This window comes from Tursiops truncatus, chromosome 6 (genome assembly GCF_011762595.2).
Source record: "Tursiops truncatus isolate mTurTru1 chromosome 6, mTurTru1.mat.Y, whole genome shotgun sequence".
Classification (NCBI taxonomy): Eukaryota; Metazoa; Chordata; class Mammalia; order Artiodactyla; family Delphinidae; genus Tursiops; species Tursiops truncatus.
Genome location: NC_047039.1, coordinates 96,265,492 through 96,289,714, shown reverse-complemented (window position 1 = coordinate 96,289,714; position 24,223 = coordinate 96,265,492). Strand labels below are relative to the sequence as shown.

Sequence of the window (24,223 nt, the reverse complement as noted above, 5' to 3'; positions counted from 1 at the left end):
CTCTGGCCTTGAGAACATTCTCATGGCGAGGAGGGACTTGCCATCCTCCAACTCCTACAGGAGAAGGACTGGACTTGACTGGAAAGCTCCCAGGAGACAGAACTGAGGCCGGAGGCTTTTAGGACATTATTTGAGACCATCAAAGGAAGAACTTCTCGAGAATGTGAGCTCTGTCCACACAAAGTCTGGGAGGTAGTGGGCTCCCCCTCACAAGGGATATTTAAACAGAGATTGAACAACTAATTACACTGAGGAGATGATCCAGCAGACATTTATTCGAGGATGGCAAAGGAAGTGCAACCAAACAACTTACCTCCCTGGTGGGCCCGGAGTCTAAGTAAGAGGTAACAATGTGGTAGGCACAACAGTGAACCCCCAAGGATGTCCCCACCCTAACCCCCAGAACCTGTGAATACGTTATCTTACACGGCAAAGGGGAATGGGGGTTGCAGGTGAACTTAATGGTATTAATCAGCTGGCCTGAAATAGGGAGATTATCCTAGATTATCTGGGTGGGCCCACTGTAATCACAAGGATCCTCAAAAGTAGAAGAAAGGGGATTCCCTGGAGGTCCAGTGGTTAGGACTCCACGCTTTCACTGCTGAGGGCACAGGTTCGATCCCTGGTTAGGGAACTAAGATCCCGCATGCCACTCAGCGCAGCAAAAAAAAAAAAGAAGTGGAAGAGGGAGGCAGCAGAAGAGCCAGGAGGGATGTGACTACGGAAGAAAGGTACGGAAGAAAGGTACAGAGAGATGGAACATTACTGGCTTTAAAATGGCGGAAGGGGACTTCCCTGGTGGTCCAATAGTTAAGAATCCGCCTTCCAATGCAGGGGACGTGGGTTCGATCCCTGGTCGGGGAACTAAGATCCCACATGCCACGGGGCAACTAAGCCCAAGTGCTCTAGAGCCCGCGCACCACGACTAGAGAGAAGCCTGTGTGCTGCCCGCACGCCACAACTAAAACCCGACGCAGCCAAGTAAATAAATAAATATAAAATTTAAAAAAAAATGGCGGAAGGCTTCAGCAGCCAAGGACTGTGGGTGGCCTTTAGATGCTGGAAAAGAAAAGGAAACAGATTCTCCGCTGGAGCTTCCTAAAGGAATGCAGCCTTGCTGACCAGGGCTGTCAGGTTGTGAGCCGACAGTCTGGCCAGTGTCAGACTTCTAACCTACAGAACTGTAAGAGAAGAACTGCATTTGCTAAACCACTGTTAGTGGCACCTGTTACAACAGTCACAGAAAACTAATCCGCTGACTTACGGGCAAGCCCTCCCCAGTGTCTCTGCACTCGCTCAACATTTTAAAAGCATATATCGAGTGAAGTCATACCTCAAAAACACACATCATCTCAGGCTTGTCACAATGGCTATCAAATTTATTCGAGGATGCCCTGCAGGGCTGCAATGAAGCCAGACCAGGAGACCTGAGGGAGGCCAGCTACAGTGAAATCCCCTCGGGTCCAGGGAGGAAGGGCAGCAGAAAGAAGCCAAACCAACTTCCCTTCTGAGTAGAGAAACTCTGAACAGAAGGACCGAGATCTCCTTCCATCACGTATGAGGCCCAGGGAGCCACCAGAGAGCAGCCAGAGCAGCTGCTGCAGGGTAGTCCAGCCCTGAGATTCTAGGATCCCAGCGTTCAGCCACGCAGGGCTGGGAGCTGAATATTTCAGCACGTTTTCTGCAGCTGTTGCTCAGAAAAGGAGGCAGGACTGAAGGGATTAAACCATGAACATGTTACCTGCTGGCTCAGGGCCCAGCTCGGGGTTAATCCCTGAGTCTTAAAGCAAAATGACTAGCTCTACCTTCCTGGGAATCCCTGGCCCACCCAAACGCTCCTCTAACCCCTCACCCCGTCCATCCCTGGGCCCTGCCACCTGGGCCAACAAAATCTCTCCCAGCTCGGTGCACCCCTTGGTATCTTCACCACAACCCTAGGCCAGGCTCCCTTCACCTCTCCCTGTACCTGCCGTAGTCTCCTAACTGGTTTCTCCAACCTGCTCTTCCTCTTACGATGCATTCACACAGCAGCCAGAGCACAGATCAGATTAATACAAATTCTCTGAGTAAAACTTTCAAGAGCCTCCCAGTCCTCTGGCAAAAAGCAACCTCCTTACCAAGCTCCCCCGGCCCTTCGAAGAACTAGCCTCCTGCCAAGCTCACCTTGAAGCCTCAGCCTCACTCTGTGTCTTGCCACCCCAGCCTCCTTAGCCCCTTGGACGTGTAGTGTTCTCTCCCACCCCAGGGCCTTTGTGCATGCTCTTCCGGCTCTCTCCCTAGAACACATCCACCTAGCCTCACTCCGTTATATCCAAGTCATCATTTGTGTTCCAGCTCATTAATCCCTTGCCCAGGAAGTCTTCCCTGACATTCTAAACTCATAGCAGATCAAATCTGTCTGATAAACCTGCCCATAACTACATGCTCTCCTCCTTTATGCTTATCAAAGATGAGCACATGTGTATGCAATTACTTGATTAAAGTCCACTGTCTCCATCAGACTATATACTCCCACATTGGTTTTGCACATCATTGAATCCCCTGAGCTGGGTTCAGTGCCAGGTGTACAGTACGCACTAAATAAATGCTTCCTGTATAAATGAGGTGGGGAAAGCACAAGCTAGATGCTTTGGGGTTCAAATGGTAACTCAGCCTCTCACTAACAGAGCACCTTGAAGAAACAATTTAATCCCTGGCCATCCCCTTAGAGGATGATTATATCCACCGCGGAGGATTTTGCAAATAATTAAGATGATGAAAATTAAGCGCTTGGTGCAAAATGGGTACTGAATGACTGGCTGCTACTGTTGTCATAATTTAAAAGCCAGCTTGTCAAAGCTCCTAAGTTACCATAAAGGCACACCAGTTGAGCTGTGTTGGTTTTTACCTTCCCACACCTTGTTCCAGAAAGGATTTAAGGTGGCTTCATAAAATAAAATATGAAAAGATAAAATTAGATTTAAAAATAAGCAAATGAGGGAAAACAGACAAAAAGAAGATCAAGACCAAAATAAAATAGAACAATAAAATGTGATAAGAATAGCTTCCAGGGACTGATCCCATCCTATGCACCAGGCACGGACTTAGGCTCACAGTCGTGATTCCATTTAATCCTCCAAGACTCCTAGAAGGTGGAAAACCATTACAATGGAAAAGGAAACTGAACCTCGGAAAGGAGAACCAGCTTGCCTGGTGGTACCAGGGGAAATGAAAGTAAGAAGAGAAGAAGTGAAGAGAAAGGGTAGCATACAAAATGCAGGCAGTCATGCTGTGCGGAGCCTCAGACTAGCCCTCCACTGCACAGCACAGAGCAGAAAACACACACTGAGCTGGATCCCAGGCATGGAGGTTGTGAACCACTCCCCTAGCCTGGCTCTTTGCACTATGAGGACAGTGTTTGCCTGAGCAATGTGAGGACTTTTCATAGTGTCTCTGTTTCCCTTTCAAACCATGAGTTCCTGGATTCTTGGTAATAATCTCTCTCATCTGCTCCTCAACGTGAGAACTGCAAGTCCTCCACTGTGTGTGTGTGTGTGTGTGTGTGTGTGTGTGTGTGTACAGGGAGCTATTTCCTATAAAGGGGCAAGAACTGGCTTGCCAAAAACCAGTAGAGCTATATCTTCAAAGAGCTGAAGGTAAATTATTCCATTCCATTTCATTCTACTGGTATGTGTGTATGTGAACTGCTTTCCTAATAACAGTAGTCATAAAAGGAACCCTTGTTTTTAAGTTTTAAATCATCTAAGAAACAAGCCACAATGCAAAATGCCATCTCCCCTTGCCTATGCCCAGCCACTCATTCATTCAGTCAACAAAATACTTATTGAGCATCTACTATGAGCAAAGGGCTTCCCTGGTGGTGCAGTGGTTAAAAATCCGCCTGCCAATGCAGGGGACACGGGTTCGAGCCCTGGTCTGGGAAGATCCCACATGCCGCGGAGCAACTAAGCCCATGCGCCGCAACTACTGAGCCAGCGCTCCAGAACCTGTAAGCCACAACTCCTGAAGCCCGGGTGCCGAAAACCCATGCTCTGCAACAAGAGAAGCCACTGCAATGAGAAGGCCGCACACTGCAACAAAGAGTAGCCTCTGCTCACCGCAACTAGAGAAAGCCTGCACACAGCAACAAAGGCCCAATGCCGTGAAAAATAAATAAATAAAATAAATAATAATAAAATTTTAAAAATAATAATACTATGGGCCAAGCCATGTGCTAAGTACTATAGACACAGTGATGAACAAAGCAAAACAGGGACCCTGCACTTGTGGAGCTTACATTCTAGTGAGGAAACTGGACATTCAACACTTTATTACACAGGTAATTATTTAATTACAGACTGGTAATTGCTATAGGGAGAAACAGGAATATATCAGAGGGTCCCGGCTTAGGCTGGGCCATCAGGAGAGGATTCCCCATGGAAGGGATATCTGAACTTAGCTCTGAAGGATGGATGGAAATTAAGCAGGGAAAAGGAGGCAGGGAAAGGGCATAACACACAGCAGGGACAGCAGGTGCAAAGGTCCTGGGGCAGGGCAGCATGGCAGGAACAGAGAACAGGGGCAGCAAGAGCCATTTAGGCAGGGCTGGCAAGCTGGAGAATGATAGATCTTCATGCTAAGCCTAATGGGAAACACTGAAACAGAAAGCGATTTGGTTGGCTGTGCATTTTAAAAAATCTCTCTGAGACACCATGCAGAGAACAGAAGAGGCAAGGAGGAAAGGTGCTAGGAAGCTACAGCAGGGATCCTGGCAGAGGGCAATCTAAGGAGTTGGTGACAGAGAGAAGAGGTAGAAATGACAGAAAGTGGCCTGGAAACACATCCCCAAATGCCCGCTCTTATCTAAAGACACTTTTGTGCCCCTCCGCTCCCCTCCCCTCAATCATACTATGTGAGTCCAGTTCAGCATCCTAGGGGGATAGGGGAGGAAGGAATTAAGGGTCATGATCCTACCTTGCCCCCAGCCAGGAGGGCTCCCGCCAGGCAGGGCGCTCCACCCAGGGGAGGAGGTGGGCAAGGGGCCAGCCGCCCCGCCGGGGTCCATCTGCGGTTCACACGCCATAGCAGAGCCAGCAGGATTTCTGCTTCCCCTTCTCAGAGCTGTGGTGCATCCTGGAGCGGCCAGCTCAGCTTCGCCTGCCTTCAGAAAACAACATCACGAGAAAGAACTTCAGGCCTGGTCCTGGGCAGGCCAGGCTCCTCAGGCTCTCAAGGCCAAAGCCATCACCAGACCAGTGAGAGCCACCCAGAGTCTTCCCTTGGACTGTGAACTTGCTGATCGTGCTGAGGAACGTTCTCAGAGGGAGTGAGGGGCAAGGGCTGAAACCCTTCAAGGTCTTGGCTGAGACCTCCTCTGCTCTGGGACCTTCTCCAGCTCAGACACATCGAGGGACCCACAGAGAACTCACGAGTTGACCAGGCCCCACTCCCAGGCATCTGGGATTTCGCTTCCTGACTGAGTACAGGATAGGTATATTCATCATGGGGAGCCGTGTTTATACAAAGCAGCAGAATGTTATGAAAAGAAAAGAGCAAGGATTTTAGCACCAAAAGACCTAGATTTGAACCTTCACTCAGCCCTCACATGCTCTGGGACATTCACTGTCAGGTACTTAACTCCCTGAGCCGTTCTGACCTCATCTGTAAAATGGGTTCAGGGAGGCCTATCTGGCATAGCTGCTGTGGGGGTAACACAAGGAAAACATAAGTATGGCATCCAGTACCCTGCTCATCATAAGGCCCATTTCCTCACAGGTTTCTCCCATTTAACAGGGTCAAAGATGTAACATGACCTGCCCAAGGTGGGATGGCTGGGAGCTGTGGAGACAGGAGATGGACCAGGCTATCCAGCTTCAGAATACAAGCCCCTCATGCCCATGCCCCTGAACCTCAGCACCCAGGTCTGGCTATCGCTGAGCCTCCTCCTTAAACCGCCTTAAAAAAGACTGGGTCGGGCTTCCCTGGTGGCGCAGTGGTTGAGAGTCCGTCTGCCGATGCAGGGGACGCGGGTTTGTGCCCCAGTCTGGGAAGATCCCACATGCCGCGGAGCGACTGGGCCCGTGAGCCTTGGCTGCTGGACCTGCGCGTCCGGAGCCTGTGCTCCGCAACGGGAGAGGCCACAACAGTGAGAGGCCCGCATACCACAAAAAAAAAAAGACTGGGTAGAGGGAGACTGCATTTCCCAGGTGTGATCTAGTAACAAGCTCCAGTTGGCATCTGAGCTGCCAAGCTGTGGGATGGCAGGGACCACCTCCCCTTACCTAGCCCAAGCCTGGCGCACAGCAGGCACTCCCAAATATCACTGAGTACCGGTCAGTCATATCACCCCTTACTTCCTCCTTCTTATCTCGTACCCCCCAAGAGGCATGAAAGCAACAACAGCCCAAGGATGTCTGCCCTGCACTTGGCAATAACTGAGGCCCTTTGCTGCCTCACCTGATTATATCCTAGGCCCAGGAGACAAACAGAATCTTTGGATCCATTTTCCAGACCAGGAACCCAGGGACATCATAGCTAGGAACCTGCTGCCCGGAGAAGCTGTACTGGAATCTCAGAAAGGTCCTTGAGCCCACCCTCCCTCCTCCAGGCAGGAGGGACCACCCACAAGCTGGGGCTGCACAGACATCCTTCCAGACTGCATGGAAGGTTCATTAGCTGCAAAATCCCACAACTAGACATTGTCTTTGGGAAGAAGAAATCCCAGCACCCCAGTTGGCCCAATTAGCCTCCACAAAGTCCCAACCAGGAGAATTCATTCACCTGAAGGGCATTTAGCATAATGGATAAAAGCAACCTGCACAGTCCTGCCACTTCCCACACGTACGACCTGGAGCAAGTGACTTGTACCTGCCTCAGTTTCTACACATGTAAATGGGAATAATGTAACGAGGCTGTTGTGAGGTTTAAAGAATTCATACCTGAATCACTTGAGAGCAGCACGGGGCAAAAAGGAATATAGCAATCATTATTTTTACTCCACAGACACTCCCTAAGAACCTTCTAGTGCCAGGCCCTGTGCTTTCTAAACTATAAAACCAGAAATAAAATTTTAAGTCCCTGTTCAGCCCTCCCTGCTGGGTACCACCATCTGGTGGGAAAGAGAAACTCAGAGAAAGAGAAATAACAAACAGACAATGACCAAAGAAGGCAGTCAGAGGGAGCCGGCAGCGCCTTGGAATGAGGGAAGAGTGTTTCAGGAGGCTTCTTGGAGCAGGGAAAGAGGCTCCTGGCTTGGCAAAGGTAGAGCAAGAGAAGGGGCTACCAAGTAGGGAGAGGTACAAACCAGAGGCCAGGATGGGCCCAATCAGGGCAGCCTGTGCACTCACCCTGCAGCTCCTCATCCAACCTGGAGGCTGCAGAGGGCACGAGGGCTGTTGGCAAGACTGGCCAAGGGCAGGTGCTGACCCATCACCCATCAGTGTGTCCTGACCTGCCACCCCACTCAGCCCTGCACTAGCCCTAGGGGACAAGGGAGGGAGGGAGAGGCACCAGGGGTGGAGTCAGAGCCAGGGAGCGAGCACAGCCCTGAGGTTCCTGTAACTAACGGGTCATCCACTCCCCAGCTTCCTTAACTCCCACTGCTGATTCCACTTAACCAGACCTTCCAGTTATCCATCTTTTTGAGCTGAGTGGCAAGCCTCTGCAAAGGAAGATATCCTAAAAGTCCCGCTGAGCAAAGGTCTCCATTTCTGCAGACACTGAGTGCCCAGCTTCCCCAGGAGGCCCTGTGCCTCACTGAGGGGTGTGCATGTGTGCCTTCGTGTGTGTTGGGGGAGAAGGGGACTCCTACAGTTTTCACAAGTCAGGTTTCATTTTGTTAAACTGGAAAGTCCCAACAAGGGACCACAGAGGGTCTGTCACAGTCGTTTTGCGGTGGAAAAGCCTTGAGAGACAATGGCTCCAAGCTCTCCACTTTCCACATGAGAAAATTAAGACCCAGAAACGAAAGTGAACTCTCCAAGGTCAAGGAGCCAGGTGGGGGATGGAGCCACAACGGAACCGAGCTCATTCGGGCAAGGGATGCTCCGCCGCATCTGGCCTTGGCCTTGGGCAGCTGAGTCTAGCTTCAGGTTCTGCCCTCAAGTCTCCTCCCGGGTCTGCTGCCTCTGGGCCTCCCTCACCCTGAAATCACTCCCACTGTCCCAAGCCCACCGGCTCCCAGGAGCCGCCCGAGAGCAGCTCCCACGCACGACAGAGGGAAATGGGGCCCAAAGGCGCAGGAAGAACGCGGACGCGGCCCGCGGCGCCCACCCCAGACCAAGACACGGGAGCCCAGCGGCAGCACGGGACCCGCGCGCCTCAAATCAGGGCTCGCGGCCGCCCGCGCCCGGGCCCGCGCGCAAACACAGGGGGCGCGCCCTGGGCCCGCGCACACTCACCCGTCCGCGCCGCCGTCGCCGCCTCACCGCCGCCCGGGGGTCCCGGGGATGCCGAAGGTCGGGCGGCGCCGCCGCCCCACAACGCCGCAGCCTCGGGGCACCTCTGCCCGCGCTCCGCCCGCCGCCCGCGCCGCGCGCCGCCCTCCCGGGTCCCGCCCCCGGGCCGGGGCGGCCCCGCGCGGTCACCCCACCGGGAGGAGCCGCCCGCCGGGCTCGCCTCGGGGCCCAGAGGGAAGCCGGCTCCCGGACCCGCTTCGGAACCGAGCTTGGAGCTGCCTTTCATAAGCCGGGCTCCCTCCCGGGACGCCGGGAAGCGCCTCGGCGCTCGCCGACCACGCACGTCGCTTCTGGGGCGCGGGGGCGAGGGGGGTCTCCGCGCCCCGGACGGAAAGAGTTCCAACCCCCCTCGGAGCCTCCGTCTCCCCTTCGTGAGAGCAGCGGCTTGCCTCTGAGGTCCAGCCCATGTCTGACAGTCACGGGACCCGGTGGATGAAGAAATATTTGGACCAGAAATTTCTTAGGGACTTGTTTTTTAATGAAAAGTTATATGTGCACTGTGTTAACAGCATCGGTTTGGGGATCAGGCTCCCTGAGCTCTAAGCCAGGTGTCTCCGATTTTTTAAGTCATCTTCGCTATAGTGTTTAACCTCTCTGTGCCTTAGTTTTCTGTAAACAACAGATGATACTGTTTCATGGGATTGTGTAAAGCTCTAATCAGATAATTGGTGTGAAGTGTACACAACTGCAGGACACATGATGGCCGCTCACTAGACGTTGGCTGCCACCCCCAGCACCATCACTCGAGACTTCAGGGGTGTCTACAGTGACAACTAACCCCTTCCCTGAGAAAAGCACTAACCTTGCGTACATTTCCATAGAAAGGTATAGACAGATGTGTACACTGTGCATTTCCACAAAAGGGAACCTGTTCTATTCTGTTGGACACCCTGCTTTTTCATTCAGCAAAGTTCCTTGGCATTCACCTCATGCCAGAACACTCCTCTCTGTCTGGTTTCTTTTTAAGGGGTGCGCACACACCTCCATGTATTGTAATAGGAAGGCTTTCTTTCCTTTGCCTCTCTCCGCTCGTGGACATGTAAGGGGAATTCCCACTCTTGCTCACAGGCCTTGCTGGGATGGTCATAGCCACAGTGCCGGGTACATGCCACAGGCTGCCTATCTACAAGTGGACTTGCCGAGTCAGAATATGGGTGCAATTTTAATTTAGGCAGATATAGCTGTCTTCATGCTCTGCCAGAGGCAGAGGTGGAGTGCTTGGGGACATGAGCAGAGCAGTGATTGAGGAATAAGCAGCTGATGCTGCCCAGGCAGGATCCTCATTCATCAGACAAGTGAGCATCCAGGAAGCAGGCTACTAAAAATTAGTTTATTCATTTATTCATCAAAAGATCGACACCGAGTGCCTGCCGAGTGCCAGCCATTGTTCTGGGTACCACTGACCAAGACACACAAGATCTCTATTTAGTTTGCCTAATTTCCCAAAACACAATCTGGGGGCATGGGAGCAAGATTCATGGGCTGTTGGAGTTCTCCTACCTGCTGACTGGATGTTGAAAGGGATCCTGGGACAGGTGTGTGAACTGGTGACCATCTAAATTCTGCCTCCCTGGCTTCCCTGGTGGCGCAGTGGTTGAGAGTCTGCCTGCTAGTGCAGGGGACACGGGTTCAAGCCCTGGTCTGGGAGGATCCCACATGCCGCGGAGCAACTAGGCCCGTGAGCCACAGCTGCTGAGCCTGCGTGTCTGGAGCCTGTGCTCCGCAACGAGAGAGGCCGCGAAAGTGGGAGGCCCGCGCACCGCGATGAAGAGTGGCCCCCGCTTGCCACACCTGGAGAGGGCCCTCGCACAGAAACGAAGACCCAACACAGCAAAAATAAATAAATTAAAATAGGTTTAAATTTTTTTTTAATAATAAATAAATAAATAAATCCTGCCTCCCCAGCAAGGCCTACCTCCTACATGAAGCCAGATGTCACACTCCTGCCCTTTCAGCTGAGCTACCTTCACTCTGCATTCTCACTGCCTGTCTCTCTAGCTTGAATGTTGACACATCAGCCTCCTTTGCTAAGGAGGCAAAAGACGTGGACCTTTGGAACTGGCTGACCAGGCTCCACCACTCACTGGTATGTGAACTTGCACAGCCCAGTTCCCCTCTCTGAGTTTCAATTCCCTCATTTATAAAAGGATATCTGCAAAAAAAAAAAAAAAAAAAAAAAAAAAAAAAGGATATCTGCTAAACTGAGAGATTTTAAGAATTAAATGAGATGATGAAGTGCTTCGCAGAAAGTGCTGAGTAAAAGTGAACTGCAGGCTTCTCGTTGTGGTGGGTTCTCTTGTTGCGGAGCATGGCCTCTAGGCGCACGGGCTTCAGTAGTTGTGGCACGAGGGCTCAGTAGTTGTGGCTCGCAAGAAGCCCGCGCACCGCAGCGAAGGGTAGCCCCCGCTCGCCACAACTAGAGAAAGCCCTTGTGCAGCAACGAAGACCCAATGCAGCCATATATAAATTTTAAAAAAAGAAAAAAGTGAACTGCATTTCTGGGCAATTCTTTTGCATCTCCGAAAATACAGTAAATGGCAAGGCCTAGCACTATGGCGTGAGGGAATGGGGGCTCCATGGAGAATGGAGAAAGATGAATGAAATCTGACAAAAGGTGAGTAATACCTAGTAAAGTCCACTGGAAAGCAGTCTTCAGTGGCGCTATCTTGATGGATTCACAAGGCTCTCTGTGGTAGGCCCTAGCCCCTCCCCACCCCCCAGCCTATCCTGTACTCATCTTTACCCGCTGTCCCCCAACCTCTGAAAACCCTAAGCTCCAAGAGCACAGACCATCTCTCGTTCCTCCTACACCTGTGCTCTCTCTCACTTCCAGTTCTCAGTGGTTGCCATCCTTCTCCCTCTGGAAGGTAACCCTCAAACCTCATCCTCACCTCGTTGCCCAGATAACTGACACATTCTCAGGTCTCAGCTGAAAGGGCCCTTCTTCTAGGAGCCCTCTCCTGTCCTGAGCCCAGGCCAGTCCCCCATCCTTATAGTTACTCTTCCTTAACCTATGGCCACACCTAGCACTCGCTATGGTCAATGTTCAGTGTCCCCTTTCCCAAGAGGAGAATAAACCTTTGGGGCACAGGGCTGTTTCTGCCCATGCTCAGAGCTGGCCCCCAGCTATTGTTACACACATCTGAGTTAGTGAATGAATGGCTATGAATGAAATTATCAGGGCCTCAACTACAGACAAATCCAAATAACCACAAACCCCAGCCAAAGCCACCCTTACTCAGCATTTAGCCCCTTCGTCCTGTCATGTTTGCAAGGGTTACAGGCCCATGTCTGAGGGTTAGCTGCCAACTAGCTGGCAACCTTGGTGAAGCAAGAGGGAAAGAACTTCTTCCTGGCCTGGAAGAATCTTCAAGTGTGGCAGCAGACAGGACAGGAGAGAGCCTCAGAACCATGGGATGAGTAAGTGAAAAAGCAAAGATCAAAAATTAGATCTTGTTTTTTGGAACCTGTCTGCCAGTTGTAGAGTCATTGACTTTCTCTTTTAGAAACACACTGCTTGAAACACTGCCATAGAACACACTGAACTAAATCATACAGCAACCCAGGCTGGAAAGTCAGGCAGACCTGGGTTCAAATCTAGGCTTGGCCACTAATTAGAGCCATCTTAAAGGGTATTTCCAAAAGCACGCCCCACAGTACGTTCCATTGCTCCTGGCTCCATTACATTGATTCGAAATCCTGGGAGTCACATCACACGGTGAGTACTCCCCTGTAAGATATGCACGCGAGAGCTTGGGCCTAGACACACCACTGTCCTTGGCAGGGATGTGCAGGGAGTTAGACAAGTCACATGCTATTTGTCAGGAAACTGGGTCAAAACCAGAAGAAATACTTTGGTTTTTTAAAATTTTTATTTATTTTTGGCTGTACTGTGCAGCTTGCGGAATCTTAGCTCCCCAACCTGGGATCAATCCCGGGGCCCCTACAGTGGAAGCTCGGAGTCCTAACCACTAGACCGCCAGGGAAGTCCCTGGTGAAAGTTTTTAGCAGTCAAAAAGAAGATCAAACCAGCCACAATATTCCCTAAAACCAAAGCCTAATCCAGGGCAAGGCCTTAACTCTGTATAATTGTGAAGGCTGAGAGAGGTGAGGAAGCTGCAGAGAAAAGTTTGAAGCTAGTGGAGATTGGTTCGTGAGGTTTAAGGAAGGAAGCCATCTCCATGATTCAGTAATTGTTGATGTAGAAGCTGCAGCAAGTTACTCAGAAGATCCAGCTAAGATAATGAACGAAGGTGGCTACACTAAACAACAGGTTTTCAATGTAGACAGAACAGTCTTATGTTGGAAGAAAATGCCATCTAGGACTTTCATAGCTAGAGAGGAGTCAGTGCCTGGCTTCAAAGGACAGTCTCTTTTATTAGGGGCTAATGCAGCTGGTGACTTGAAGTTGAAGCCAATGTTCACTGACCACTCTGAAAATCCTAGGGCCCTGAAGAACTGTGCTACATCTACTCTGCCTGTGCTCTATAAATAGAACAAAGCCTAGATGACAGCACATTTGTTTACATGGTTTACCGAACATTTGAAACCCACTGTTGAGACCCACTACTTGGGGAAAAAAGATGCCTTTCAAAATATTCTTGCTCGTGAACAATGCACGTGGTCACTAGCTGGCATGGAGAAAGCTACTGTTTGCAATTAAAACAGAGATTTTTTACTCACCAAATAACCACAGGATCTGCCTCATCTCTTAGCCTCCCTTGCAGTTAGGTTGGCTCACGTGATGCACGAGGGTCAATGAGCTGAGAACAAATGTCATTCATTTCAGGACGTAAGCACAGACGAGCTGGTGCACGTTTGCCAACTTTTTCTTCCCTTGCCTCTGGAATCATGGGAACCATGTGCTAAAATGGTAGAACCACAAAGTGGAGGTGATCTGAATCACTGCATCACCACATGGAGAACAGCTGCCTTGGTCACCCAACATGTATCAAACATTGTAAGAAATCTTTGTTGCTTTAAGCCACTGAGACTTCAGAGTATATCCTATACCAACAAATAAGAGCTATTATTAGACATATAATCAAGGATGATTAGGGTGAGAAAAGGAGAACCAAATTTTGGAAAATTAGGACACAATTTTTGAGTACCTAGAATGTTCCAGGGATCGTGTGGTACTTTCAATAATTTTGTTGTTGCTTTAACAGTAGTTGTCAACTGGGTGGTTTTGATCCCCAGGGGACATTTGACCACGTCTGGGGACATTTTTCGTTGTCACAACTGACAGGGTACTACTGGCATCAAGGACACTGCTGACCGTGGTCTGGATACACTTAGCAATACCAGGAGTAAAGTCCTAACAAAACCAGGTATAGTTTGGGACATATTAGGATCGAGATGCTTACCAGATAACTGAATGAAAATATCAAATAAACAATCTGAGAATTCTAGAGTTCAGGACAGTTAGATACAAATTTGGGTCTTCAATATAGATGGTATCAAAGCCATGAAATGTAGATGGTCTCAAATGGGGACGTAGAGACACACAAGAACAAAACCACAGGAAAAGATGCGGAGGAACCAGCAAGAGACTGGAGAGGCAAGGCAGCACACGGCTGCAGAAGGGAGGCTAAGAAGGTGGCTCAAAAAGGAATAGCCAACCCTGTCCAATGATACTGAAAGTCAAGCAGGCAGAGGATTGGACCCCACCTAGGTCATCATTGCTGACCCTGGCGAGCAAGCAGTTTCAATGGCATGGCAAGCCTAACTGGAGTGCCTGAACAGTAAAAAATGGAAAAGCTCGTACAGAAAATTCTTATGAGGAATTCTGCGAGAGGGAACAGCAACTAGAGACGGAAGTGGCCTGAGATCCACCCATCCTCAGTCACATAAAAGATACAATTTTTTAAAAGGCCCTCTAATTCCCCCGTAGTTTCAGCACAACATTCTTTCAATTGTTTCTACGTACGAGAAATTATCTTGCAGCGGAAGACTTTCAGCTTCTAGTGGGTCAGAGGGCATTTTTTTTTAATATAAATTTATTTTTGGCTGCGTTGGGTCCTCGTTGCTGCACGGGCCTTCTCTAGTTGTGGCGAGCGGGGGCTACTCTACTTTGCGGTGCGTGGGCTTCTCGTTGTGGTGGCTTCGCTTGCTGCACAGCATGGGCTCCAGGAGCGTGGGCTTCAGTAGTTGTAGCAGGCAGGCTCTAGAGCGCAGGCTCAGTAGCTCCGCGGCACGTGGGATCTTCCCAGAGCAGGGCTCGAACCTGTCCCCTGCATTGGCAAGCGGATTCTTAACCACTGTGCCACCAGGGAAGTCCAGAGGGCATTTAATTCTTAAGTGCTAGAGTGAAGTTACTATAGGTACTGCACTCAGCATTTAGCCCACCAGGAAGGAAACACGCTTGATAACCTGTCCAAGGCTGCCCCAGGACAGGGTGCTCTAGAGAAAAGGCAAACTTCAGATCTACTAGTTGCTTGCTGTTTTGTGTGTGCGTGTGGTTTTTTTTTTTTTTAATTTTTTGGCTGCGATGAGTCTTCATTAGGGCGAGCAGGCTCCAGAGCACACAGGCTCAGTAGCTGCGGAGCAATGGCTGTGTTGCTCCGCGGCATGTGGGATCTTAGTTCCCTGACCAGGGATTGAACCCTTGTCCCTTGCATTGGAAGGTGGATTCTTTTTTTTTTTTTTGCGGTATGCGGGCCTCTCACTGTTGTGGCCTCTCCCGTTGCGGAGCACAGGCTCCGGACGCGCAGGTCCAGAGGCCATGGCTCACAGGCCCAGCCGATCTGCAGCATGTGGGATCCTCCCGGACCGGGGCACGAACCCGTGTCCCCTGCATTGGCAGGCGGACTCTCAACCACTGCGCCACCAGGGAAGCCCTGGAAGGTGGATTCTTAACCACTGGACCACCAGGGAAGTCCCCTGCTTGCTGTTTTTCAAAACAGTTGTTGGGTGAAATCACCCAAGGAAGTGATTTCCTTCCTGCTAAGATATGCACCATGAATATTTTCTAAGTATGTATGTGAATGTGTGTGATACATGTGCTAATTTAATTTCCTTAGTGAAATTCTGCAGAACATCTGGGTCAAAGTGCATTTTGCATTATCAAAGAGGATGAAGCAGAGGGGAAAAATATGCATGACAGAGTCTTGACTTTTAAATGATTATTCGTACAGTATCAGTACACCAAGTAGTGACATGCAACAAGTTCTTGAATTCTATCATCTAGTAATTTTAAATAAGAGAAACCAAAAGCAGCCCAATACTAGTCCCCACTGTTCTAACTCTTAGCCAGAAAGGACTATTTTAAGGCTGGCTGTTCACATAGGTTACAAGTAACTATTTACTACTTTTTCATAGATAAAGCCCCTGACCTTCAAGAAAGAGTTAGGGGAAAAAAAAAATTTAATCCCTTTCTTTCTTAAGAAAATTGTTTTTTTTTAAACTATATCTAAGGTCATAGGAAGGAACCTTCATGATCTAACTTTTGAACAAGTAGAGTTGCAACATAAAGCTATGACATAAAATTAAAAGAAAAAACAAAACTATATCTAAGAAACAAAAAGTCAGTGTTCATAATATGCCACTCGAGCGAAAAGGCACAGGAAAACAGACAACATATACCCATTAAGTTTCTAAGAAATGTGAGGTAAAAAGATAAAATCTTTGGATAGGCCATAAGTTTGTACAAAGAAGCTATGATTGCTATTCTGCAAAAAGTGAAGGGACCTATTATATAATATACAGAAATAATTTAATGCCTTTTCACAAGAATATAACCCAAGCCTTGTTGAAGCCTCATATTCTATGAAGGCATCTAAAATGCCTATCCACAGCACAGCGCTTTTGCTCTTCCCCTATCCGTTTATGCGGTAATTCTCATGGATTTCTGGCCGGATGTCACAGACAAAGGCCAAGAGGTTATCCAGGACTTCATCCCTGTTCTGCCGGAAGTAGGTCTGAAGGATGGTCATCTTCTCCTGGGTGTCCTTCTCCACTTCAGTGCTGCAACTGCCGTGGGATCCCAGAGCCTGGAGTCGGGGAGCAATGACAGAGGGAACGTCAGGACGACGCTCTGGCTGGGCAGGAGCAACATTTAATAAGCAACGTTCTGACTTTTGAAGAAACCCAGTCTCATAATGAATGTAAGTAATCAGCAGCATGACTGAAGAGCGTGAGAGAAGTCAGGGTTCCACAGTCACATCCCTCTACAGCCTCACGTGCAGCCTTAACCAGAGACTGGAATGAACCTAAAGACCTAACAACTGAGGCCTGGTGGTTAGTAATATGTCTCCTTGTGTGGTTTTAAAGGGGGTAGATACATGGTGTTTTTTTTTTTTTTTTTTAAAAAAAAAGCTCTTAAAAAATAACAAACACAAGGGCAATACAATTTAGAAAGAATATACAGTTTCACCATTACTGGTTAATGTTTTAGCCCTTAAGTTCAACAGTGGTTTCACCAGTATTAAGAATACGTGACATCTGTTCTTTCAAGTAGAAATATTCTACAAGAATACACAAGAAACTGTTAACAGTGGTTATCTCTAAAGAGGACTGTGGGTCTGGGTGAGAGGGAAACTATCCCTTCATTGTTGCCCTGTTTTATTGCTTGAAATTTTTAATGCATGGATGTCTCACCTCTTCAGTTTCCATTTACAACTTAACACACACACTGATGGACAGATTTTCTTTTACTGTCTACTGTCTTCTCATTGTTAACTGTTATGCCTAATTTATTAGAATGTGATCTATCAGGTTCTTAAGGTATCACTTTTTTGTGCCTGAATCTTTTCATCACCTAAACTGCTGTCGCCTCATTATGAAGGTTTACAACTATATCCCTTCACATTTGTGTAACACATCAGTTTACACAGCATTCTCTCCTATGACCTGTTACCTACTCCTCCATAACCTATGAGGAGGCTATCACTCCCCTTTCTACAGTTGAGGAAACCAGGGCTCAAAGAGGTCCAAGTGGGGCTTCCCTGGTGGCGCAGTGGTTGAGAGTCCGCCTGCCGATGCAGGGGACACGGGTTCGTGCCCCGGTCCGGGAAGATCCCACATGCCGCGGAGCGGCTGGGCCCGTGAGCCATGGCCGCTGAGCCTGCGCATCCGGAGCCTGTGCTCCGCAACGGGAGAGGCCACAACAGTGAGAGGCCTGCGTACCACAAAAAAACCCCAAAAAACCTTAGCCTTTACCTGGGCTTCCAAGCATATAGGTCAATAAATTCCATTTTGCTTAAACCAGTTTGAACTGTTTTCTGCTGCCTGTATCCAAGAGTCCTGATAGAGGTTCTTTTCTCTACGAAACCTCCTCCATCCTTTCCCTTTTCCAGAATTTTCCCTACTTCCTCTGTACTTTCTGTATCTGTTTTTGTACTATTATTATATGCATCTTACACATTGTGGTCTAGCCTATACTACTGATAAGTGACTATACTAAAGTGGGGCTCCATGTGGTTTATGTTTATGACCATTACAGCCCTCTTCAGTTGTTGGTTTGCATCACTTACATTTTATTACTAAGTGTCCCTGACCACCAGGCTGTACGCTAAACTCCATGAGGGCCATGTCTATTTCTGTTCACAGCTGATCCTCTAGCATCTGGCACACATTAACTGTTCAAAAGGTATTTAATAATATCTATATTCAATATATATATTAAATAACTTATCTCTATAAATTATCTATATTTAATATCTAATTATACCTATTAATAATTTAACTGAATAAATGAAGACTAGGATTCAAATGTTAGTTAAAAATTAATCACCTTAAGAGATTCAGCCTAAGCATCCAGTAACCAAATTTTCAAATTTCTACCAGAATCAGAATCTCTGAGCTACGCTGGATATTTTGAGAGCCTAAGGGGAAGAGGAGGAGAAGGAAGCCTCAGGAAACTAAGGCAGTAATGAAAATAAACTGAGCCCACCGCAGCTTCCTTGGCCTTGAATTCCTTCTCCCTCTGCAGGCGGTACTGTTCAATTTCAGCCTGGGCTTCTTCTTTGGCCTGCTTCAGCCTCCGGTTCTTTCCTGTTTTCAAAGGAAGTGGTTAAGAGACAAGCAGAAGAGGAAGCAGAGACTGAGATGGTAAATTCTAATAAACAAGCACAAAAGTTTAAAGATACAGTCTCAAGAGACATGCATGGGGAAGAGGGAGAGAGAGAGAATTCAGAGCTAACTAATAGTACAAGCTCCTGCCTCCTGTACTTAACTAGACTGTACTTCAGAAGGAGTGACTAGATAAAAAGGACCGCCTTCTATACCTACAGTAGACCGTAAAAATGATGCAAAAAAATTTGGAATGTGTCAGAATATTCTCTCAATCTCAACTACTAAGAACCAACATAAAACGGGCGACATTAGCCATCTGGGGAATTCTCTCTCTTCCTGAGAAGTAAACACCTAAGTATGCTGCTGATTACAACTGGAGCTCGGCTTAGAAGCTTAGCAGGGAGGCTAACACACTCCCAAGGGACATCAACCTAAACTGTAACTAATGAAACAGATGATGTAATATTGGAAACTAAAACCCATGCCTGTGCACAAGGAAATAAGTAAAAGTGGTTCTGGGAAGGAATTCTGAATGGGGAGCACTGGACATAAGACTGCACAAGCATCTAAGAAGTGAGGAGACACAGGGGCTCTGGTTTTTAGAAGAGCATAGTTTAACATAGAGCTGGAAAAATTCTCTAGGTTCTATCAGAGGCTTTATGAAAACAGACCACAAGATCAACCAACAAGTTTCCCTGTTCACCAAACTTCTAAGACACCCAAATGGGATGGTGGGGGAGGGGGGCAGGTCCTAGACAATCGATTGAGGATTTAATTCAGAGTAAAAGACATCCTGCATCTAAAAGCAAGCTGTTATAATTCATTGTATAGCAACTGCCGAAATCCCAGTCAACCCATGTAGGTGAATGAAACTGAATTTAACCTTCCACCTCCTGATTAACAACAGGATTTTGAACTGGTGATGACCCCATGACATCAATCCTCCATGAGGCTAGTCTAAAACAATAGGTGTCTAAGCCCCACAAGGACTATTTCTCCAAGTATATATTTACTCCAGTACTATTTAGTGCCTACTATTTAAGGTCTGCTGGAGCCAACTTCTATCCCAATGCCCCACATGCTTGTCTTCCTCATCTGCTATATATTCAAAGCCATATTCCAAAGTCAAGGTTCTTTTCCAAACCAACAAATTTTAACACAGCCTGAACATTATGCAGTAGCTCCACATAATTTCACAATACCACTGTCCTGATCACTCCCAACAACTATGGCTCCCTGAATTAATTACTTAGTAAACCATTCTCCGCCTGTCAGCAAACACCTTCAAAGTTCAATTTTCATTGGCTTCTCTGAAAACCTAAAAATATCTGAGGAGGAAATCATTTCTTTTAAATCTTGTTTTTTTGTGGGCCTTACATGTGGAGGCCAGCGTTCTGTTTCACTCCCAATGACAAACCACATACAAAATTTTTAAAAAGTTTATGGTCCAAGCAATGATTTCATGAAAAACTGGGGTTGGACCATTTTACCACATCATGCGCTGCCTCTTCCCAATTCCTAACTGGGTGTGTCAACCATAATTACAGATCAAGAAAGAGCGTAACTTCTTCATATTATATGTCTGCTCAATACTTCTGTTCCTAACCACTGCAAATTCTGAGGTGTATATTAGCCATAAACTCACTCCTTTAAAACAAGTTCTTTCAGTCACTATGTAATAGCTACCTGAGATATACAAGTCCCTGCACCAGTTCTGATGGGATAAAGGAAGATGTATAATATGACCCCTACCTCCAAGGCACTCAGAATCATTCTTACCATATGCCCAATACCTGTTCTTGCACTTCCCCCAAATATTCTCACATGCTTCCCAACAGATACAACTTCTGCTGCTGATGAGCCATCACAGGACAAACTCTGAGAAGTCATTCTGGAAATACTGCGTCAAGGTCATGATCAGAAATACTCCATGAGGAACACAGAACTTCCCAGTCACCAGAGCAAGAATAGAAGACTTGTTCCCATCTCCAGCTCCCTCAAAGAAAGCTTTTCCAATGAAATACAGAGTACCACACAACCCCTAATTGAAAAAGTAAAAGAGGCATGCTTGAAATCTACTTGGGTATGGGATAAGAGTATAAATCCTATTCTGGGGGAAAGAACACCAAGACATTACTAAGATTAATAGTTTTTGGTATTTTACCCCAGCTATGTTGTTTCCCAGGGTATGGTCATACCATTTTTCTCTGAGCCTCATTTTTCCCATCTGTCAAATAGGAATAGAAACATCTATCTCACCAGATGGGAAACTGAAGATACAAAAGTTAAATCAGACATAGTCCCTATTCTCCAGGAGCTTAGTCTAGTGACTGAGCCATATGAAGAAACAGCTTACTGCACAGTGATGACGGGAATAGGTACTTGGGGAGGACTCCTAGCCTAGTCTGAGGGGAAAAGATGAAGGCAGGGAAGGCTTCCTGGACGAACTACTGCCTAAATTTTGATATCGGAAGAAGCCTAAGTGTTAGAGGATGAAGAGTAACCTAGGAAAAGGCTCTTCCCATCAGGAACCAGCTGTGCAAAGGCTTGCAGGGGAAATCAACCAAGGCGCTTTTGAGGAATCACTGTGTCTGGAGCGAGTACCTAAAAGGGAGCTTAGAGAAGAAAGCCACAGCCTGATGCAAAAGCACCTCCTACACCCTCTTAAGGAATTTAGGCTTTATTCTGCAAGCACTAAACGTTTGTTGACTATAGGGGCGGTGGGGAAGTCATATTCGCAATTGAGAGGTATGACTGACTGCAGTGAGGAGAACCAAACGGAAGAGAGGAGGAAGCCTTCCACTCACCAATCTAGATTCGATCTACCTGTTAAGTTCTTGAGCAACCTCACACTTCTCAACTCTAGCCCTCCTCTCACCTGCAATTAATCTACCCCAAATTTGCTTCCTTCACTGGGGCTTTGAATACCGCAATAAAGACCACAGATGTCCCAGGTACTGTGTTTGGCACGTATTAACAGCATTGAAAAACAAATGTAAGGAATTAACGAATTAGGCTACTACGGGAGCCTCAGAGAACTTGATGCCCTGGACTAAGATGCTGGCTGCAGGAATGGAGAAAAAGTGAACAAATAAACCTTGGCAACTGACTAAACATGGCGAACGAGGGAGGGTCTGAGACGTGGCAAAAAGGACTGTTTCCAGACTGAGCAAAAGTGTAGATGGTGGCTCCCTACAGTGAGATGGAGGACCCCAAAGGAGTAAGTGCGAAGGGGGAGAACAACGCGTTCCCTTGGGATAATCCACTTTTCACACCCCCGAGACCCTAAGAAGGACGTCCACTTTGTCTCCACGCCCTATCTACTAGCCTACATCGCAGCTCTCAGGCGACCTACAAGACTTCCAAAGCCTCGGATCCAGAGAGCTGCGAGTGCGATTGTAACCAATCCCCACCCCGCCCCCGGCCCCGTCAGCAGTTTTTCGGGCCTCACCCACCTACCACCTCCCGCGGCCTGCCCGCAACTCTTGGACTCGCGCCACGCCTGGCCGTCCCAACCCCAAACTCACGCTTGCGGGCCTCGGACACCTTCTCGGCGGCCCGCTTCTCGGCCTGGAGCAGCTGCTGGATTCCCTGCGACTGACTAGCCATAGCTGCGGCGACGTTTCCGACACGCCACAGACAGGCCTAAATTGGCTCTATCGCCCCCTCGGGTCAGCCGACCCAGCTGCCCAAGATCTGCGCCTGCGCCCGCCGCCCCGCGTACCATCACGTGACCTCCGCAACGCCGCGTCAGCTGACTTCGCTTGGCATCTTGTGACTCGGTGGGGACGAGGTAAGGCGAGGCGGGGCGAGGCGGGGCGAGGCGGGGCGAGGCGGGGCGAGGCGGGGCGAGGCGGGGCGAGGCGGGGCGAGGCGGGGCGAGGCGGGGCGGGACGGAGGCGGGAGACCAGAGCGCCTTGACTGCGCCTGCGCAGGATCTGCTGTGGCTGTCTTCCTTGCTCACACGCAGCTCAAGGCCCTTTTAAGGTCTGTCTTTTCTCTGGTTCCATCTTTGTGGCCGCTCTGCGACGTCGTTACTGCGGTAATCCCTCCCTTTACAGTAAGCTCACATCGAGATCCAGAGAGAAGGGGCCAAGTCAAATCACTTTCCCCTATTTTGCCCACTGCTGTACTCCCGCCCCTTTTTGGAGTTTTCTTTGGCACTCGGAATATATTTAGGGACAGGCTAAAATTCTTGTCAGGCTCTTGGGTTGGAATCTGAATTGGGAATAGGGAGACTTGGGGTGAAGTCTGCCACTAATCTGTGTGATTTGAGGAAGGGTGTTTTCCCTTTCTTAACCGAAGCTCAGGAAAGGATTAGTGTTTTCCATAAATATTTGATGAATGCCTGCTGCGACCCTAGACCGCTGTTGGTACTGAGGATACAGCAGAGAGCGAGACCAACAAGGTCCCTGGTGGAGCACGCAGTTTATGGGCAAAACCAGATTAAACTAAAGGGAAAATTACAAACTGTGGTAAAGTAATGAAGGAAAAACGCAGGTTGCTCTACGAAGGAATAAGGAAGAGGGGGTGTGGAGGTGACTGTGAAGACTCTCCCAAAGAAGTGGTATTTAAAATGATATCAGAATAATGAGAAGTTAGCCAGGAAAGGATACTGGGAGACAGTGGGGGTGGAGCGTGATTGGGGAAAAGGACATGCATATGTGGATTTGGGGGGAGCAACATGGCACAGAGAAGTCTCCCACCACAAATAGGGAGGTAGGAAGCCAGTGGTTGAGTTTACAATATGACAAGCAGTGTCCTAAACGCTTGACAACTCCTTATGGTAACTTAGAAGTAGTGTTATTAACCCCATTTTGTAGCTGACCAAACTGCATCTCACAGAGGTTAAGTAACTTGCCCGAAGTCAAATCCCTGTTAACTGTGAGATAAGGTGTATGAATCTAGCCAGGGCTGCAGAGTGGAATATCTGACCCATTGTGCTCTTCTCTGAGAATCTTGTGGGCTGTGGAAAGGACCAGGTGATCTAGAATTCACCAAGCACGACGAGCATAGAATGATGCCAGCACTTTTAGATAGAAGTATCTCTGTACTTCAGAAGGAGCTGGATTCCTGCCTCAGGACATTTTCATTTGATGAGGTTAGGAGTGGGGTTGAAAGGAGGCTAAAATCAGAAACTCCTTTCCCGATTCAAGAACTATTACTTGACTGATCTCTGGAACTTTTAATTCCAGTCGATGATTTCCTGGGAAAATTTGTCATTTTTGGCATTTCAAGAAAACATAATTCATTCAGTCAGTCAACGGAGGACAGTACACACTTCTAAGGGTGTGATGAGGATCAAAAGAGCTGGGTATCACCTCCTAGAGAAATGGAAATAAAAACAAGAATAAACAAATGGGACCTAATGAAACTTAAAAGCTTTTGCACAGCAAAGGAAAACATAAACAAGATGAAAAGACAACCCTCAGAATGGGAGAAAATATTTGCAAATGAAGCAACTGACAAAGGATTAATCTCCAAAATATACAAGCAGCTCATGCAGCTCAATATCAAAAAACAAACAACCCAATCCAAAAATGGGCAGAAGACCTGAATAGACATTTCTCCAAAGAAGATACACAGATTGCCAGCAAACACATGAAAAGATGCTCAACATCACTAATCATTAGAGAAATGCAAATCATAACTACAATGAGATATCACCTCACACCAGTCAGAATGGCCACCATCAAAAAATCTACAAACAGTAAATGCTAGAGAGGGTGTGAAGAAAAGGGAACCCTCTTGCACTGTTGGTGGGAATGTAAATT

General features: G+C 48.1%; 2 protein-coding genes across 5 annotated transcripts in view; both read right to left on the bottom strand.

The window, feature by feature from the left end:
• The window catches only part of TMEM268 (transmembrane protein 268), a 32,008-nt gene extending 16,720 nt beyond the window's left edge, over positions 1 to 15,288 (bottom strand). Inside the window, exons 1-2 of one of the 4 annotated variants that reach the window (XM_073806472.1) lie at positions 13,119 to 15,288; positions 4,954 to 5,140 (exon numbers count right to left, since the gene is read on the bottom strand). In XM_073806472.1, coding sequence (XP_073662573.1) covers positions 4,954 to 5,062 — 109 coding nt within the window. In that variant the 5' untranslated portion in view covers positions 5,063 to 5,140; positions 13,119 to 15,288. Of the gene's footprint in view, positions 1 to 4,953; positions 5,141 to 7,325; positions 8,344 to 8,378; positions 9,840 to 13,118 lie in introns of those variants that run through there. The other 3 variants (XM_019946498.3, XM_073806471.1, XM_073806470.1) reach the window with 3 other exon arrangements.
• A 256-nt stretch (positions 15,289 to 15,544) lies between these two features.
• On the bottom strand, positions 15,545 to 22,142 carry ATP6V1G1 (ATPase H+ transporting V1 subunit G1). Its single transcript, XM_019946499.3, has 3 exons — positions 21,977 to 22,142; positions 18,328 to 18,428; positions 15,545 to 16,426 (listed from the first exon to the last, which is right to left on the bottom strand). The coding sequence occupies exons 1-3, from the start codon at positions 22,056 to 22,058 to the stop codon at positions 16,253 to 16,255; spliced, it is 357 nt and encodes a 118-aa protein (XP_019802058.1). The 5' UTR covers positions 22,059 to 22,142; the 3' UTR covers positions 15,545 to 16,252.
• Between the last annotated feature and the right edge of the window lie 2,081 nt (positions 22,143 to 24,223).